Consider the following 19451-nt stretch of genomic DNA (forward strand, 5'->3'; position numbering starts at 1 on the left):
TTTATTAGATTTCTTAGACTGTGATCAGGGCTTTGATAGAGAAAAACCCAGGTGAATGTGGGCGCACAGGCTGTAGGCAGAGTGGGATCTCCTGACTCAGTCTCGTAGGTTCCGAGAAGGCCGTATCTGGGGGCATGTGCAGGGTGAGGCCAGGGTAATCCAGGTGGAGATGAGCAAGGACTCTGATTGGTGGGATGGCCTGGAGTGGGCTGGAAGTGCAGGTGGAGGTAGCGGGGGTGGGACTGGAGAGACAGGGCCTCCTTCCTCGCCTCAGTGCCCGTGGAAAGGCCAAGACAAGACGAAGAGCAGATTAGCCAGGTTGGAAGCGGTCAGGAAGTAGTGCAGGTTGGTTCACAGCTTGTAAAGGCTTCTCTTGGCCAAACCCTTCTCAGCAGGGAGGAGGTGAGGCCTCAGAGAAAGAAGACCAAGAGCACGTGCACCTGCAGCCTTGCTGGCACCAGGAGGCAAACAGACCGCGTGCCAGGGGAAGGGCTGAGAGCAGGAGGCAGCAGTGGGTCGTGCCCATCCTTTCCTCCTCTCTTCAGGCCCCGGTCCTCTCACGTGTGGGGGAAGGGCTGTCCACAAAGCTGTCTCTACGGCCCTTCTAGTGCTGGCCTTTTATATCACCAGCAGGGTTATCTGCTGTGCAGTGGCCTGCCGGACCAGACTGTGTCCGTCCTCCATAGCACTTTCTCAGGATTGGGTTGTCATTCCTGCTGTGTAGGTGGAGCAGCCCGGCTTCAGAGGAGTTAAAAATCTTGCCACAAGTACCTACCCCAGCGGTGCATTCCCCACCCAACCCCGAGTCCCCGTATGTCCAGAATTATTGTGTCCCTCAGGTTGCCCTTGAAAAGCACTCATTCACTCATTTGATGTGTATTTATTTAGTCTTGCGCCTCCGAGCACTGTGCTAGGCCCTGGGAATGAACATTGATATATACATAAAGTAACGGTAACAACCCCATGTGAGTACAGTGTTCCTTCGTTGGAAGAAGGCTTGCAGCACGTTTGTCTCACATCCCTCGTGGCAGCCTTAGAAGGGATCACGTGTGCTGTGTCATCCTGGTTTAGGAGGTGAGCAGTCTAGGGCAGCGAGTCGCCTCAGGTCCCCAGACGAGGAAGCAGGCCAGAGTCCGGCTCCAGTCGGGCCCTGTCTGGGGCTCACGCTTTGCTTCGTCACAGCACCTGGTGGAGGCGGTCAAAGTGTCGCTCTCAGCCTCACCACTCATCTCCACAGTGAGGTGCCAGGTCCCACCCCCCCCCCCCGGGCTGTCAGAACCTTCACACCCGTACACGGCGTGCTGCTGGCGCCCCGGGCGGGCGGCCCTGAGACGCGCTGCTGTCAGGAGAGCCGGCAGCACAGCCCCGGGGAGGACGCTTTGCCAGGCATCAGCTAGTGGAGTTCAGCTGGCGCGCGTCCGAACTGGGCAGATCCAGCCCAAGCCTGTCCCGGGCGTCTCCTGCACGTGCCCCAGGAGACCTGGCTCAGGGCGCCCGTCCCTGCAGAGCGTGGGAGGCAGCCCAAGCATCCCCCACAGTAGAGTGGGTCAGCCAGCTGCGAGGAGTCCGACGGTGGGCCACTCCTCCTGAGTGAAAACGAACGACCTCGCGCAGGTAGATCGCGCAACTGGAACGCTGAGTGGGAAAAGAGAAAGCTGGACGGATGTACGAGTGCAGATACGCTTTGCTGGGGAGAAAGCAGCTTAAAAACAGGGACTCGTAGACACTACGGTATTTACGGACGTGCGCGTGTGTGGTAACATTAAGAGAGAAGCAGAGCGCAACTGGCACCTGCGAGAGCGGTTACCTCTGGTGAGGACGAGGGAGGACGGATTCGGGAGGGGCATCGGGAGGCTTCAGAGGGACCAGTCATGTCCTGTTAAGCAGGGAGGCGGGCGCACGGGTGTGGTCCTTGGTTTTAAAGTATCAATTTAGTAGTGTGATCTGCTTTTTTCCACGTGCATTTTGTGATGACGTTTTTAAGATCCAGCTATGCCAGATATGTGGATCGGGGCTCTGGAAGGATGTCGGGAGGCACGCGTTCCCTTTCCCCCCTTGAAGGACCTGTGCTTGAATATGCACCATTAATCCTTGGCCTTCTTGTTTCTTTTCCCTGTCTAGAGTGTTTGTACGACAGAATAGCACAAGAAACTGTGGATGAAACTGAAATTGCACAGAGACTCTCCAAAGTCAACAAGTACATCTGTGAAAAAATCATGGATATCAATAAATCCTGTAAAAATGAAGAACGAAGGGAAGCAAAATACAATTTGCAATAAACTTTGGATTTTTCATAAAGCCTTCTCGTTTTCCTTGCGTGGTGTGTGATTTGCGGGCGACGGCGCTGTCTGGAACAGGCAGAGCCCACCGTGCATGGTGGCTGTGTGGTCAGGGAGCCAGTAGGGTCCTGGGGCCGGCAGCTTGTTCTGAACTTGGACTCCCCGCTCCAAAGAAGGCAGATGGATTTGCCGAGCCTCCAGCAGCATCCTGGCGCCAGTGTTGTCCTGGGGATGGTGGAAGCTTTTCGGCGGGGGATAACGTGTCTCTGCGTTGCCTATCAGGCAGCCAAGGATTTGAGCTGATGTTTTTACCATTCAAGGACGTCTATCTCTGTTCCTCTATTTTGTTCTGTAATAAAGCTTCATTGATTCTTTGCTATAGACAATCATTACCTTCATTTGTTTAAGGATGGATATTAAGCGTACAGCAAGGTGACCGCTGTCTTTGAGGGGGCGAAACAGTCGGACGGAAGGATAGGAAGTGCGTAAGGGATGTGTTTGCCGTCCGTGGATCTGAAGCGCCGTCTTAAAGATTACTTTCTCTACAGCGAAGGACAGATCTAGGACCAGTCATCCCTCACGCAAGGTGATCTGAGATTCAGCCTCCCTGCTGACGTGAGTCAGTCTTTGTCAAGGAGTGTCAGGGGGTGGCAATGTTAGTTGTGGTTCGGGGTTACCTTCGGGAAGCCAGAGCCAATGTCACCAGGTGTCGGTTCGCTCATCCTATTTTGCATATCAAATGTTCTTTCAAGTTACATAATTTTTATCTCAGTAGCTGTGTCTCTAAGGCGTCTGCTGCACAATCTGGCAAACCACATTCAATCTTCCTGTTGAGTCACAGTTTCCGTTCTGTAAGGCCTGTGAAGTCAGCATGGTATGTTGGAAATGGCCACAGTTTGGGGCCGAGGCGTTGGGTTCCCTGCCTGGCTCCCCGGCTTGCTGTGGACTTAACCTCTTTAGTCTCTATTCTCTGTTCCATAAAAAGGAGAGAATATCTCCTTGGGAGAGTTGCTAAAAGAATTTTACATGTATATATATTGGTGCTCAGTAAATGCTGGCCGTCATTATTTTCTTCATTTTTGGTTTTTGGCTTTAAGGCATTGGTTGGAAAACTTTGGCCTCTGGTTTCTCTAATGGTTCATCCACTAAACCATTTCATCATTGGTCATCTATAAGCAAAAGCTCGGGGTCACCAGGGTAAGTAGGGGAGGTGGCTGCTTCTTTGAGGAATTTTATTTTAGTCCATAAAATACTCCTTTGAAATGTGAAATATTATATGCTTGCTAATAGGATGCATAGGTGTGATCTTGGACCAATCACTTAACTTCTCAGAGTTCTTATGCGTTTAATGAGGAAAATAATGCATACCTCACAGGCTATGTGGATAATCAAATATAACAATAACATGCTTAATGTGTTCTAGAACTTTCTAAGTGTTTAACGTAGGTTAATTCAATTTGTTAGGCGAGTGCGTTTGTGACACTTGGTAATAATGTTCATTAAGTTGTTGATATTAAGATGTGTTTGTTTTCATGATGGGGTGCAGACTGGGCCTGAGTGGTGTGGAGTGCAAGAGAGGCAGGGGGAAAGTGCGCCTCATATGTGGGCTCATCTCCTTTCTCCCTAAGCATGGCAAAGATACACCCAGAGGCTCTGTGTGTTTCCCTGTAAAGACAGCGTGATATGATACCTGCTGTATAGGTGCTTTTAGGCTAGAGGGGAAAGTAGTCATGGAAGTACATGTTTAAAAAATGCTGCGACACGTGAAAGTACGTTGCATAGTGTACGACCCTACATTATGGACAGAACAGGGTTATGAAAGATTGCGGGGTAGTTCCCGTTGTGGCACAGCAGAAACGAATCTAACTAGTAGCCATGAGGATGTGGGTTCGATCCCTGGCCTTGCTCAGTGGGTTAAGGATCTGGCGTTGCTATGAGCTGTGGGGTAGGGCACAGATGAAGCTCAGATCCTGTGTTGCTGTGGCTGTGGTGTAGGCCTGCAGCTACAGCTCCAATTTGATCCTTAGCCTGGGAACCTCCATGTGCTGTGGGTACCTCCATAAAAAAAAAAAAAAAAGAAAAAAGGAAAAAGAAGAAAGAAAGATTGTGGGGTCTGAGTTCAAGTTGTAACTTTGCCACTTCTGGGAAGGCCACCTGACCTCTCTGGAGCTCATTTCTTCCCCGGGGGGAGATAGTGATCCCTGACGCAGAGTCGTTGCGGAAAGTGATCCGGATTCATAGGTCTGTGACAGAGCTAGGCATGTGCATTTTAACACAAGTGCCAGTTTTGAATAACACCAGCCTAGTAGATGTTGTTGGAAGTCTTGTTTTAGTAAAAGAATGAGAGTATTTCCCAAGTAGAAAGACATGCTCCTTTCAAAGTGCCTGATGATATTTGAAATTGAGAATAAGTTTCCTCTTAAATAGCTGCCCTCAAACCTTGTTTCAAGTTGCTCCTTGATGTTCCCCCAGCGCTGTTTGGTTGGACGTGGTGGTAAAGGTGCCTTTCAGTGTCGGCGCCAGTGATCTTCCCTCCCTTCACGCCCAGGTTCTTCCTGTGGCTTCCCGTGACAGGCCGTGAGGTGTGGTGGACAGGACAGTCCATCCTGCGTTGGCAGAGCCTGAATTGGTGATGTTTGGGCCCTGTCTTCAGAAGCCCTGGCCACAAGTTCTCTGTTGCCAGACCAAACAGAAAGATGTGGCTTGTTTCTCTTTTCCTAGTTAAGGAAAGTGTGTTAGTGGCTGTTAGTGGGCCCCCTGGGTTTCTGAGATGCATTTCTAAATTCTGACTTTTTTCAGCAATTAGAAAGAAATGAAAACCACTTTTCAGAAATTTTTGGAAAAATAGGGGAAGCATTGCAAAATGCACAACTGCAAGCATTGCGATCTATCTCTTCCAGTCCTTTGTTCAAGAGCATACATGTGTGTTTACATACCTGTGGTCACAGCACAGGATCAGGTGCGTGTCCTTCCCTTTCTGTTAAACATAGTTCCCTGTCGCTGCATGAAATTTATAGCCCTCAGTTGTTACAGCCACCCGGTAGGTGGACAGTGAGCTGTACTTGGGTGAACCAGCTGGTCAGCTGTGGAGTTGGGCCACAGGGCTGCCCCTTCACGAAAGGCCTCTCTGCATTTGCAGTCAAGCTCCAACTCTAGGACCTACTCCTTCACTTGAAGTGAGTTCCTTCAGCTTTCTGAACATGGGCTTCTTCATCTGCAATCGAGAGAAGATGCTACCTAGTTACTGGGTTGTTGAGAGGACAGACGTTAAGTCAGATGCCCCAGGGAGAGTGCATAGTTGTTGTTGTTGTTGTTATTTTAACTCAGTGAATATTATCACATTTATGGTTGTACAGTGATCATCACAACCCAGTTTTATAGCGTTTCCATCCCACACCCTCAGCCCATCTCTCCACCCTCAGCCCATCTCCTTTGGAGACCATAAGTTTTTCAAAGTCTGTGAGTCAGTATCTGTTCTGCAAAGAAGTCCGCTGTGTCCTTTTTTTAGATTGCACGTGTAAGTGACAGCATATGCCTTTGGTGTCTCACTGTCTGACTAACTTAGCATCATAATTTCTAGGTCCATCCTAGAAATTATGCTTCAAATGTCATTATTGTCATTAGATGCTTCAGATGTCATTGTTTATTTCTTTTTAATGGCTGAGTAATGTTCCATTATGTATATGTACCGTATCTTCTTTATCTACTCCTCTGTCAATGGACATTTAGACTGTTTGCTTGTCTTGGCTACTGCATATAGTGCTGCAATGAATATTGGAGTACATGTATCTTATTGAGTCATGGTTTTCTCTGTATAGATGAGATGCCCAGGAGTGGGATTGCTGGATCAAAGGGTAATTCTATTTTTAGTTTCTGAGGGATCTCCAGACTGTTTTCCAGAGAGGTTGCACCAATTTATATTCCCACCAACAGTGTAATAGGGTTCCCTTTTCTCCACACCCTCTCCAGCATTTATTATTTGTAGACTTTTTGATGATGGCCATTCTGGCCAGTGTAAGGTGGTAGGTACCTCATGGTGGTTTTGATTTGCATTTCTCTAGTAATGAGTGATGCTGAACATCTTTTCATGTGTTTTCTGGCCATCTGTATGTCTTCTTTGGAGAATTGTCTCTTTAGATCTTCTGCTTATTTTTTTGATGGGGTTTGTTTTTTTGGTATTGGGCTACAGAAGGTGATTATAAATTTTGGAGATTAATCCCTTGTCAGTCACTTCATTTACAATTATTTTCTCCCATTCTATGGGTTGTCTTTTCATTCTGTTTAGGGTTTCCTTTGCCGTGCAGAAACTTTTAAGTTTAATTAAGTCCCGTTTGTTTACTTTTGTTTTTATTGTCGTTATTCTAGGAAGGGGATCTGAGGAGATATTGCTGTGGCTTACGTCAGAGAGTGTTCAGCCTATGTTTTCCTCTAAGAGTTTTATAGTATCCTGTCTTATATTTATGTCTTTAATCCATTTTGAGTTTCTTTTTGCGTGTGGTGTTAGGAAGTGTTCTAATTTCATTCTTTTCCATGTGGCTGTCCAGTTTTCCCAGCACCACTAATTGAAGCACCTTTTCTCTATCATATATTCTTGGCTCCTTTGTCATAGGTTAGTTGACTGCAGATGCGTGGGGGCCCCAGTGTTGATGTGGGCGTTGCTTTCTCCTCTCCTCACCCACTCAGTCCTCACCAGCAGGTGCGCCCATCCTGTCCCTGAGCTGCTCTGAGCTCTTACGTGGTGACCTTGGCTTTCAGGCATGCCTTTGTTCCTCCAGACATCTTGTGCTCATCCCACAGGCTCAGGACTCGTGGGCTCTTCCCAGTGCAGGTGACTGGGCCCCTCCCTGCCTGCCAGCTCCCCTCCCTCCCCTCACCCCACCCTGCCACCCCACAGCGCATTGCCCTTCCTCGAGGTCACTTATTAACAAAATGCCTATGAAGATGTCTGTGTGCACAGCTTTTTTTTCCCTTTACATTTTCTGTCATTTTCCTAGGTTCACTTTACCCAAGTCAAAAAAGAGTAATGGGGAGTTCCCATTGCGGTTCAGTGGATTAAGGACCCAACATTCTCTGTGAGGATGCGGGTTCAATCCCTGGCCTCACTCAGTGGGTTAAGGATCTGGCCCTGCATTGCTGCAAACCGCGGCTTATGTCGTAGATGCGGCTCTGATCTGGCACCGCTGTGGCTGCGGTGGTGGCCGGCAGCTACAGCTCCAGTTCATCACGGGTGTGGCCTTGGGGGGAGGAAAGTAGCAGTTTTATCAGGCTTAATATATAACGGGTGTGACCATGTTTTAAGTTATTTCGCCAACCTAATAGATGAAAACTGATCCCTCATTATATTTGCTTTGATTATTCCAGAGCCTCCTTTCTTGTTTACGCAAAATAAAAACTTGACGTGTAAGTGTTTCCAGCAGAATTCATTTCTTTTTTTTTCCTCTGGACCAGTGTGTTTACCTTGGGCACATTTTTACTTCTACATCTGCAAGTAGACATATCCACAGGTATTTTCATCACTTGTTTTGAAGAGATTAAGCGGTTTCTGCCGAGGAGCTTCATGGGCTTGGGAAATCTAAGGGTCAAAAGTAAACGTCGGTGTCTGTCACCCACACCTCGTCTCCGCTGAAAGCAGGTGCCCTTCCAGACCATGCCAGAAGACCTCCAGGCATGGAGGATTCATCTTCCTACCCAAGGGTCTCTCCAGTGGCTGCCGTCACTGAGAAGTTCTCTTGCTGGGCTGAAAGTCTGCTTCCCTGAGACTCGGAGGTCGCTCAGATTCTCGCCTCTGAGGTCACGCACAATGCGTCTGCTCAGAGCCCCTTGCAGAGATGAGCCTGGCAGTCGGGTCTCTTCACAGACCAGTAAACAGCCCGAATTCTGTTCCGCCGTTTCCCACATGGGGGAGATTGCACAGGGAAGAGCGGGGATTCCGGATTTAGACAGCCGTGTGTTCAAATCTTGACTGCCTCTGACTAGCATGTGACCGTGAAGACGTCCTAATTTTTGCTTAGCTTTAATGTTCGCATTTTTAAAAATGGGAATATAAAACCACCCTCACAGGGGTGTGGATGGAGCCACGTAAAACAATGTGAGTTCAGCACCTGAGTAGCCACTGTCTCTTAGTTCCTTAATCCTAAGAACTCTGACCATCCTGGTCACTCTTTTATGGATGTGACTCTAAAGGCCGGGGTTCGGGACGGGAAGGGTCTGGCTCGCACTGACCAGGGCAGGTTGTCACCTCTTACTCCTGGTGGCATCCCTCTTAGTGTGGTCTGACCTTGAGGTAGCGTCTTTAGTGATAGCATTGTCTCACGTTGAGCTCAGTGTTTGGTCACCAAACACTGCCCTGCTGCCTAGTTCTGGCTAACACAATACTTATCCCTTTGGTTGACGGTGTTGTAAGAGAAAGATGGTACATTTTGATGCCAGAGAAACTCAGACCACATTCACGTGCTGACTTCCTAAGTCATTAGATTCGAGGAACTGCAACACGTTCCTATACCTTCCAGCCCAGTCGCTTGTCTGTTCTGCAGTCGTTTCTGCCGTCGTCCAGGCCTGCGCTGTGCCAGACCTACAGCCCCACCATCCTGGTTCCAGGCTGCAGCCAGTGCGGTGCTTCTTATTCCCCTTGGCCTTCCCGTATTCACTTTAGCAGCTGTGTATACTCCCTTCACCTCAACTGTGAGTTCTTAAGTATATTTTTTAAGCGAAAGACAGGATTTTGCAGGCCTCCCAGCTCCATTTCTTCTTACTGGTTTCCGCCCAACATTCCAGCCGGTTGAGATCTCCTCTTCCATTTGTGTTGAAAAGACAAAACAAAATTTGAGAAGAGCCAAAGCCAAAAAAGAAAATCCAGCTGTAATCCCAGGAACCAAGCCCAACGGCAGCTTCACTCCTGGGAGCCCCTCCTGCCCGTGCGGCAACACCTCTTTGCTCACGGCAGTGGACCAGCCCCGATCCCGCCCGGTTCACTGAGCATCTTACGGCAAACCTTTCCCCTCTGCCGCCTGATTTGCATAATGGGCATTTCAGTGCCCTTCCCGGCATCGGGCTTAGATTACCTTCTTACCGCCTCACCATATATTTTGTTGTCTCTAGTTTCTTGCTAGTAGAGATGATGCTGCCGTGATCATTTATAGCCGTTTGTTTCTGAAATTCCCAGGAGTCAGCTAATTGGGTTAAAGGGCCAGAATGTACTTATCGTCTTTCCCATGTGGTGGCTGTGTCTGTGTTTGTGTGTGTTGCCCTCCACAGGGTTAAGCTGTGTCTCCAGCAGGGTGGACGTGCACGTGCCGTTCCCTCACAACTTCACCAGTATCTGCAATTTTGAAAGAAGTTGGGCAAATTCGATTTCTATACACGTGTACTTTTTCAGCATCTTTGTATGTGAATTGTCGGTGCCTGTGTTTGGGTATTTGAGATCCTTACAGGTTTTTTGTCCTATGTTATATTCTTGCTCCCAGTTTTCTAGTAGAGAAACATGATCTTTTATATGGTCACCAACTTATCAATAAGAGTGTTTAGGTGAGCGTGAAGAAAAGAACCGTGGAGGTTCCCACTGCGGCGCAGCGGAAACGAGTCCGACTGGTATCCATGAGGATGCGGGTTCAATCCCTGTCCTCGCTCAGTGGGTCAAGGACCCGGCGTTGCCATGAGCTATGGAGTAGGTGTAGGTTGCAGACACGGCTCGGATCCTGCGTTGCTGTGGCTGGGGCGTAGGCCGGCAGCTGCAGCTCCGATTCAACCCCCTAGCCTGGGAACTTCCATGTGCCTCACCTGTGGCCCTAAAAAGCAAAAAAGAAAAGAGAAGAACCAAGTGGTCCTCCACTAAAAACTCCACTTTTCCTTACCACTTACCTTCTCTGAGCTGGATTCTTGTCATCACTAGGACTCTTCCATCCGGACGTCAGACCGGATGAGATGTGACATTAGAGCTTTTACACCAGAAGGATAAGAATGGCTGTGCGGAGATCATCTGTCTGTCGATGCACCTCTCCCCACATTCACCTTGAAGGTGCTGAGTGTCTGGTCCGTGCCCAGCACTGACAGGCACTGCTGGTCAGGTCCAACCAGGGAGTCGTACCTCACCTGTGGCGCCATGCCCTGTGCCTATTTCCCCATTCCAGAATGCACTCTCTCGGCCCTATCCAATCTGGTACCCAAGGATTTGGGCGTTTGCAGCTGCCATTTCAGTAGCTAATGGGGAGAGAGGGTGAGTAGTCTAACCTCACCAACATCTATATCCAGAAGCTCCCCCCGCCCCCGAGTAATTACAGAATTCACTCCGTCCACCAACAAATATCTGAGTGTGTACTAGGTGTCAGGCCCACGTCTAAATGCCTGAGACATATCAGTGAAGACAAATACAAAGCTGAAAGTGTAGTGGGAATGGAATGAGATGAGTAGGAAGAGTAAATGGAAACATAATAAAAAAGAAAATTGCAGAAGGTAGTAAGTGCCATGAAAACAAGGAAAAAGCAGAGCGGGGAGGCAGATGGAGTGCGCGGTGGGGAGACGTGGAGTGTCGGGCGGATTCGTGAAGAAGATGAGGTCAGCCCGGGGTAGGAAGCCCTGCCCTGGGAGTGGGGCATCCAAGGAATGCAAGAGAAGAATGGGGTTAAATTTGTCCCGTCTGCCTGGAGCTGCACTTCTGTTCCCAGATGAGCCTTCTCATCCCTGTGCCTCTCCTGGGTCGTTATCCGTGGAAACCCTGTCTTCCCCCAGCGTGAAGACCCAGCCTAAATACCATTTCCTCTAAGGACCTGTTGCCACCTGTTCCTAAAAGGACCCCCCTCTCTCCTAGGATTTTCCGAATCTCCTCCCATCCCTCCCTCCCTCCCAGCCCCAGCCTTCCCGGCATCGTGATGCTCAGGGCGTTGTGCTGTGATGTCTATTTCGTGGTCTCTTTCCCTGCGACCCTCAGCACACTGAGGGCAGCCTGGGTCAATTCATCTCTACCCCTTTGTGGAGCCCTACTGTGTGCTCGGTGCAGGAGATCTATAAACATTCCCATTTTATTTGATTTACAATACTTTTTAAATTAACCAGTGTTTATGGAGCACTTACTATGCGTTAGGCACTCTTCATTTCTCACACAACCCTGTGAAACAACGCCCTGTGACCATCCCCATTGCACAGATGAGGAAAATGACTCAAAGAAATGGAGTAACTGGCCCAAGACGGAACCGCCACGACCAGGAGGACCTGCGCGACTCCGGGCCACGTGGGACCTTAGTTCTCTTGTGGACCCGCTGCTTCCTCTGTGTGAACCTTCCCTGCAGCCTCTGCTCTGTGACCTTCTACTTCTACTCCTCCTTCCTCCAGGAGGTCTTCAGGGCTCCCTCCCCGCACCCTCTCCTGACCTCTGCTGGTCTTCTCTGCCTGCATTGTCACTGTGCCTCCATCTTTCTCCCTGGCCTGTGAGCCCCCCCAGGCGGGGCCACCGTGTGCGCGTCTCTGCATCCTGGGCTCAGCACAGGACCCAGTGCGGATGAAATGGAGCACTCCCTAGAATCCTCGCCCCTGATGTCCGCAGGCGTGGGAAGCCAGGGATCGGATCACTTCTTTCTGCCTGGAGGTTTACGAACTTGAGGGATCAAGAAAGTCCTTCGGCAGGTGTCATGAGACCTTCCTGGTCTTGTTCCCCTAGGATAGGCTGCCACCAGGTCAGGAAAGGCAGAGAGGATCTGGCAGTGGTTAAGTCTGAGGCATCTGACCTCACACTGGTACCAGCTCTGTGACCTTGGGCGAGTATTTTAATTGGTTTGGGTTTCAGTTCCCTCCTCCATAAAACGGAGGGCCTAGTTCCTGTGAGCATTGTGTGAATTTCTATAAAACACTTAGAGCCAAACCTGGCACACAGTAAGCACTGCATAAATGTCTGTGCACACAGTAAGCAGTGCATAAATGAACAAGGGGTGAAGAAGGTAGGTGTTTCGAGGAGTAGAGGTGAAGGTGGCATTAGGAGAGGAGGCTGCAGACGTCGGTGGGGCAGGATCCTGGAGGGCCTGGGTCCCGGCCAAGATACTGGGCTCTGAGGATCTGTGCAGCTGCTGAGGGATCAGGCTGGCAGCAGTGTGGTGAGTGGTTTGGGGAGAGAAAAGAGGATACCCCCAGTGAGATCTGGTGAGGGGCAGATGCCCACTCTCTTTCTGCCTTAAGTGTTGGCCCTGCCAGGTGGGAAGCAGGCTATGAATACCATCCTCCGAGGTCCAGGCAGGGAGCAGGTGGGGTAGCAGTTCCCAGGTGTGCAGGCCCTGGTGGGACTTAACCTGGAGAGGGGCAGCAGACCCAGAGGGGAGACGAAGCGTGCTGGTGGGGGGTAGGTGCAGATTGCAGGGCCGTACTTGTTTTTGTGCTGGGTCTTCTCTAAGCACTTCCTTGATGCTGCGGAAACAGTGTGGGTGTAAAATGAGACAGTGGGTTTGAATCTTTCCACCACTGCTTTTCGGCACCGTGACCTTGGCTGAGTTACTCAGCCTCCGGGTCCCCAGATTTATCAGCTGTGGAACAAGAATAACAGCGTCAGCATTTTAAGGCTGTTGCATGAAGTGCTGGGCACAGGGCAGGCGTGTAGTAGGTGCTCGGTGCCCATGAAACAGTGCTGCCCACCCCTCAGTGTGATAAAGCAGGGGGTGCTGTGCACTTAGCCAGGGCATTGCTCTCATCTGTGCTGAGGATGCACCTGGCACTTCCTTTCAATGATCCTCGGTGCCCTCGGTTGCAATACATGTGTGATCGTCCCTGCTCCACCAGCCTCTGAAGCTGGCATAGCCTGGCAGCAGCATCATGGCCAGGGCAGGGCTTGGAAGCCATGAGGCACTCCAGATGGGGGGTAGACCCCTGCAGTCCTCCTGCTCCCCTTCCCCTCCCTCCCAGGAGGCAGCAGATCTCAGCCTGGGATGCGTCCTTTCCCAAAACTGATGGGAAGCCCCTGGCCCTGAATGTGAAAAACTGGAGCCACTCCTGAGATGCTTGTGGGTGTGGGCAGCGGGGAGGCTGGAGTTCCTCTTTCCAATGGCTCTTTAAGTTATTTTCATTTTGCTGACTTGTACACTTTCCTGAGCTAAGAAGCTTCCAGAGATGGTTATAGGCCATTTAAGCAGAAAGCTTTGTTGGCCCCAATCTCTTGGGAGAGGAAGAGATTTAACCCTTTGTAGCCCAGCCTGGTGCCTCCCGCTGGGCTCAGAAGGACACGTCACCTTTGCAGCGTAGGGCTGCCCTTCAGGGAGCCTGGTCCAAGACCAAGTGTACCCTCCCCAATTTCCAATGTTAGCCAATCACAGACACAGATGGAGTAGAAACCCAGCCAGAGCTGGCAATAGCTCCCTGCGTTTTAAAGTATGATTCTAAGATGGTTTGTTTTCTTTCTGCCTCTTTCTCTCTCATTCTTTTTCATTTGTTTTTAAGATCGAGCATTTGATCCAGACTTTCTTATTCAGGGTGAGAAGGGCCGATGTTCCCTCATGCCCTGTCCTCTTCCCTGGGGTGAGGGGATCTGTCCATTGGCTTCCCTGAGCTCCTCCTGTACGTCAGGATCCATGCAGACGCCTTCATCTATTGCATCATCGCAACAAGAATATTCGAGAGTCAGTATTTCTGCCTTTACTAAGGACCCTGCCCTCCAGAGAGGTGGAATTTTTGTACAGGATCACACAGCTAATAAGTGAGAGGGTCAAGATTCAAATCCAGGTCCTTCTGAGACCCTGTCACAGCCTGAGTGCCTTCTAGGAATCAGCACTGACAGAGCTGCTGGTGCCAGACCCTGCACTAGGTGACAGAGGGCAGTGTTCCTCCTCCCCCAGCTGGAGCCCGGCCGTCTTCAAGGTTCACCTTCACGGGCAAGGTTTCCTTGTAAAGCAGCATAGGATGGCGAAAGGGGTGGAAACACATGTCCAACATCCGTATAATTGTGCACGTGCACACATGTGCGCACGCACACACACCCCCCCCCCACTATTTGCTGACTTTCTTCAGAGAGTAAAATACCAAACAACAAAAAGTGAACCAGGTCTCCACGTATCACACACATCAATCTCAAGAGCATCACATGCAGTCAAAAAAAGCAAGTGGTGGAATGAAACTTAAGAGTTCGAGACTCTGGATGTAAACTCCTAAAACATGCCAAACAATACCGTAGGCTGTTTATAGACAGACAGACGTGCAGTCGGGGCATGAAAACCTGGGCAGGAAGGACGCAGTGCAGCTTGGGGGTGGTCCTTACTAGGGTGGCGTGGGAGAGTGTGCTAAAGAGGCTTCTGTAATGTTTCCTTTAAACAAACAAAAGCCACCTGAAGACAAAAAGCAAAAAACCAAAGGGGAGGGTACCGGGTGGGGGTTGTAACACCCCTCCTCCCTTCCGTGTACTTGGGGCAGTGCTGGCCTGAAGCTCAGGGTCCTGCGGGACTGGCGCTCCCTCCCCTCACAGGCTCCTGGGAGGACTCACCTGACGGCGTTCTGAAAACGTAGGAACGTAAATGGGTGTCACACAGGTCTGTGCCTTTTTCCCATCTGTCTTCCCCAGTAGACTGTGGCTCCCCTGGGATCAAGGACAGTTTCTAATCCATCGCTCCACCCCCATCCATGCTCAGGGAGCATTGCTGGCTCCCAGCCTGAACTCCAGGTCTAACAAGTCTGCTGGGCGTGCCTGCTCCTGATGTGCAGGCCACCTGCTCTCCAGGACTATTTGGGCGGAGGGGAGTCAGCTTAACCCTGGGGGCCACCCCGTGCGGACACGTAAGATTGACTGCTGGGTGCCTTGTCGGGTACTTGGGAGAAAGGCGGAGAAGAAGCCTGTGGATGGAGGGTGGAGGGTGAAGGCTGTGGGAGGAAAAGCCGTCCCTCCAGGCTCTCATGTCTGGTCTGGCGAGGCACCTCTTACCTCCAGGGATGGCTGGGGACAAAGGCAGCAGAAGTGACCCAGTTTCCCAGTTTGGTAAATGACCCCCTGCCCTGCATCCCCACTAAACACACACTTGATCCTTGCATGGCCCTGGGGGCTGGCTGCCCCCTCCCATTAGGAAGATGAGGGTGCTGAGGCAGGAGCAATGACAGGCGGAGCCAGATTTCAAATCCAAGTCTGGCGGATCCCGAATCCATGCTCCTCTCCAAGGACCTAGGTGTCTCCACGGAGTGTGAAGGTAGTGCTGTGCCCAGAGACTCCATGTGTGGCAGTCACACACATGGCACCTCCTGTAAGTCAGTGGGCTGGGGGCCAAGGCAGGGACTAGAGTGAGATAATCACACTTCAGAGCCGACCAGGGTAGCTGCCCCTCGGAGGTCCCTCTGTATTTTGAATATGCAGGGCTCTAATTAGACTTTGCCTTAATTGCAAGATTTCCATACGCCTGTGCCTGCGTGCGCTCTGTCTGGGGATAAGCCTGTCCATCAAGCGAGAAGCAAATTGTGGTGACTGCCTCGGCCCCGTCATTCCCTTCACCTGCTCCACTGCAGCTCCTCTGGGGACCTAGCCCAGCCTTCCCCCATGAAAGTGCTCTGGGGCCCACATTTTAATCAAAAGTGTACCTGCCTCTAGGAAAAAGTGTAGGGACACTGCGAAAAAGTGATTAAATTTAATAACCAAAAGACCAGAAAAAGGCTGCTTTGCAATGCATAATTTCACCATATATTTATTTATTTATTTCATCATCTGGCCACATTGTATGTGCTGTATAGGGCCGCTTTATTAAAAATGCCATTTATTTTAACCGCAGCAATAAGGGAAATGCACCGTCCTTTTTTCCTCCCCACCGTGTTAAAGGCATTTGTGGTTATTAAATTACTCTTGAGTAGAGGAATGCCTGTCTCCAAATTTACTCTGAAGTATTTCAGTAAAATGATCTCAAATGTTTATTCACTCAGCAAAGACTCACCAAAGCCCTCTGGGACCAGGTGCTGTGCGAGCATGGGGATAATGAGGTGGGGCAGCAGAGTCCCTCCCTGCCTCCCTGGAATTCCTGGGCTGCGGGGTATCGGGGGCCAGGGCCCAGGCCTGCATCCCAAGTCCTGGCTTAGGGCCTGGCCCCTAGGGTATACTCAAGCAGCTTTTGTTCAAGAAATGGATGGATGGATGTATAGTTGAGTGGGTGGATGGATGGATGGAGAGCTGGATGAATGGATAGTGGATGGACAGATGGATGGGTGGATGGATGGATAGGTGGATGGATGGATGGGTGGATAGATAGGTGGATGGATGGATAGTAGATGAATGGATGGATGGATGGATGGATGGATGGGTGGATGGGTGGATAGTAGATGAATGGATGGATGGGTGGATGGGTGGATAGTAGATGAATGGATGGATGGGTGGATGGGTGGATAGTAGATGAATGGATGGATGGGTGGATGGGTGGATGATGATGGTGGATGGATGGATGGATGGATGGGTGGATGGGTGGATGGATGGATGGGTGGATAGTAGATGAATGGATGGATGGGTGGATGGGTGGATAGTAGATGAATGGATGGATGGATGGATGGGTGGATGGATGGATGGATGGATGGGTGGATGGATGGATGGATGGATGGGTGGATGGGTGGATGGATGGATGGATGGATGGATGGATGGATGGATGGATAGTAGATGAATGGATGGATGGATGGGTGGATGGGTGGATGGATGGATGGATGGATGGGTGGGTGGATGGATGGATGGATGGATGGATGGATGGGTGGATGGATGGATGGATGGATGGATGGATGGATGGGTGGATGGATGGATGGATGGGTGGATGGATGGATGGGTGGATGGGTGGATGGGTGGATGGATGGATGGGTGGATAGATAGTAGATGAATGATGGATGGATGGATGGATGGGTGGATGGGTGGATGGATATAGAACTCTTAAGCACATCAGTGGTAGAGCCGGACCTGAAGCTATGTAGGGGCATCAAAGAGAGGCTGGTTGATTGTCTTTGCGTATCATAGAGAAGGTGACTGCTGAGCCAAGTCTCAGGCGAGAGCTGGGCCCCAGGAGGGACCTAAGGCGTTACAACAGAGAGGATGGGGAGGTAAGGACTGTGATTCCTCTCCTTGCAGACCACCGCCCAGCTGCCCCCCGCTTCCTTGAGATCTTTGCTTCCTCATCAGAAGTACCCTCTACTCCGCCACCCTCTGTAAGAGCGCACACATCACACCCCCTCCCAGGGCACGTGCTAGTCCTTCTCCGCCGCTGTGTCTCTCCCATTCTGCTATATTTGTTTGAGTATTGTCCTGAAGTGAGTGTCACAAAAAACTGAATGGAAGAGTGCCTCGCCTACAACAGGGGCTCACAGTTGGATAAATGAATGAGGGAAAAGGAATGAGGGATTGAAAAAGCTCAGTGGCTTCTCAGCACCGCCAGAGGTCCTGCGTGCGGTCTGGAGTGTGGGGTCGGGGTCTGAGTGAGGTCTGCTGAGAGACAAGACTGTGGGGTGTTGGGGGGCCAGGGCCCAGGCCTGCAGGCTTCCCATGCCCACAGGCTAACGAGCTGGACTTTGCTTTCAGGTGGCAGCAGGGGGTCATGGAAGGGTGTTGAGCCCGGGAGTGACGTGGTCAGATTGGTGTTTCAGAAGGACCACTCTGGTGGAATTGTAGATGATGAACGGAAGAGGGTGAGATTGGATATGGGGAAACAGGAGGCTGGTCAAATGGTCCCTGCGAGGACTGTGGGGACCAGAGCAAAGCAGGGGTTCTGGGAATGAAGGGGTGGCCAGGGCAGGTCAGAATGCAAATGCGTGTTTGGGGTTAAGCCACCACGATTTGCTGATCAGAGGGGAGGAGATATGGGCGCCGATTCCCTTTTTGATTTGGCTGAGTAGGTGGGCGGTGATGTCCTTCTCTGGCAAGGGCCTAGGGGTTTGCCCTCCCTGGGGCACTGTGATGGGGCCAGAAGAAGTATTTGTCCCAGTAGGAATCCTTGGCTGAATGTGAATCACATTGTTGAAAAGCAATCATCCAAATGTAGGTATCAGGAGTTCCCGTCGTGGCTCAGTAGAAACGAATCCAACTAGTATCCATGAGGATGCGGGTTCGATCCCTGGTCTCACTCAGTGGGTTAAGGATCCTGCGTTGCTGTGGCCGTGATGTAGGCTGGCAGCTACAGCTCTGATTCGACCCCTAGCCTGGCAGCTGTAGCTCTGATCTGACGACCCCTAGCCCGGGAACTTTCATATGCCAAGGGTGTGGCCCTAGAAGAAAAAAAAAATGTAGGTCTCATGTTTTGGGGCCCCTGTTGAAGGGAAATGAAACCCCTAGAGATGCAGTTAGCAGGACTGTCTTTTGATGAAGTGAGACAGGTGATGGCCTGTCCAGTGAGGGGCCACCGAGAATCTGCCTGAATCTACCACCTGCTCACACCAAGGTGTCCAGCCTTCATCCCTCATTCCCTTCGAGGCCGCTGTGTAGGAATAGAATGAGCATAGGATTTCAGTTCAGATAAACAGGCGTGAGTCTCACTTCCTTTGCGGGGAAGGTGGTGGGCATTGGGTCTGCCTAAGCCTCAGTGTCATCCCCTGTAAGATGAGAATCGCGGCGCGGTCTGTCTTGCAGTGAGATCACGAGAGTCTAGGGAAGGGGTGCGAGCAGGCTCAGTGAACCGAGGAGGGCCATTCCGTCGGAAGAACCCAGGCAATGCCCAGACTGCCTGGCGGGCAGGCCCAGTCCCAGGATCACGTGCTGCCGGGAAGGCAGAGGAGGGGGCCACTCTGCGCCCAGCCTCTTCCTCAGGACCTTGAGCTCAGTCACTCCATCCAGGCTCCTTCTAGGGAGAGTCCATCTTCCCTACACACAAGGATGCTCGGGGCTCCCTCTGTGCAAAGCTTCACCGCAGGGAAGCTCCCCTTTGCCCTCATCTTGTGACCCAACGGCCTCTCCTCTCAGGCACCCGGGCTGCTCTGGGCATCCGCTCTCCTGGCCCAGCCCCCAAGGCTCCCTCCTCCCCCAACACTTTCCCCCAGGAACAGGCTCCCCCACTGCCCCAGTTGCTTTGCCGAATGCTCCCCACCGCCCCCTGGCTGTCCCCCGCTGTCCCCTGGGGATGATGCTTCCCCTTGCACTCTTCCCATCTGTCTTCTGGGTCAGGTCCTGGGTCCCTTCTCACCTCCGGTGCCACGTTTTCCAGGAAACTCGCCAGGTCCATCTCAGTGCACTTTCTGTTTGTTTCCCTGTCTGTCCCGCCCACCAGACCAAGGACT

At 51.1% G+C, this 19451-nt stretch overlaps 1 protein-coding gene across 3 annotated transcripts in view; it reads left to right on the plus strand.

Moving 5' to 3' along the window:
- Window positions 1-19451, plus strand: part of LOC125132212 (BEN domain-containing protein 5) — a 241158-nt gene that overhangs the window by 44497 nt on the left and 177210 nt on the right. For 2 of the 3 annotated variants that reach the window (XM_047789148.1, XM_047789150.1), the window contains one exon: window positions 2122-2660. The exons of the other annotated variant lie outside the window; for it this stretch is intronic. In XM_047789148.1, the coding sequence (XP_047645104.1) occupies window positions 2122-2279 (158 nt within the window). In that variant the 3' untranslated portion in view covers window positions 2280-2660. Of the gene's footprint in view, window positions 1-2121; window positions 2661-19451 lie in introns of those variants that run through there. 3 annotated transcript variants of the gene reach the window in all.

The sequence above is a fragment of the Phacochoerus africanus genome, chromosome 8 (assembly GCF_016906955.1).
Source record: "Phacochoerus africanus isolate WHEZ1 chromosome 8, ROS_Pafr_v1, whole genome shotgun sequence".
NCBI lineage: Eukaryota > Metazoa > Chordata > Mammalia > Artiodactyla > Suidae > Phacochoerus > Phacochoerus africanus.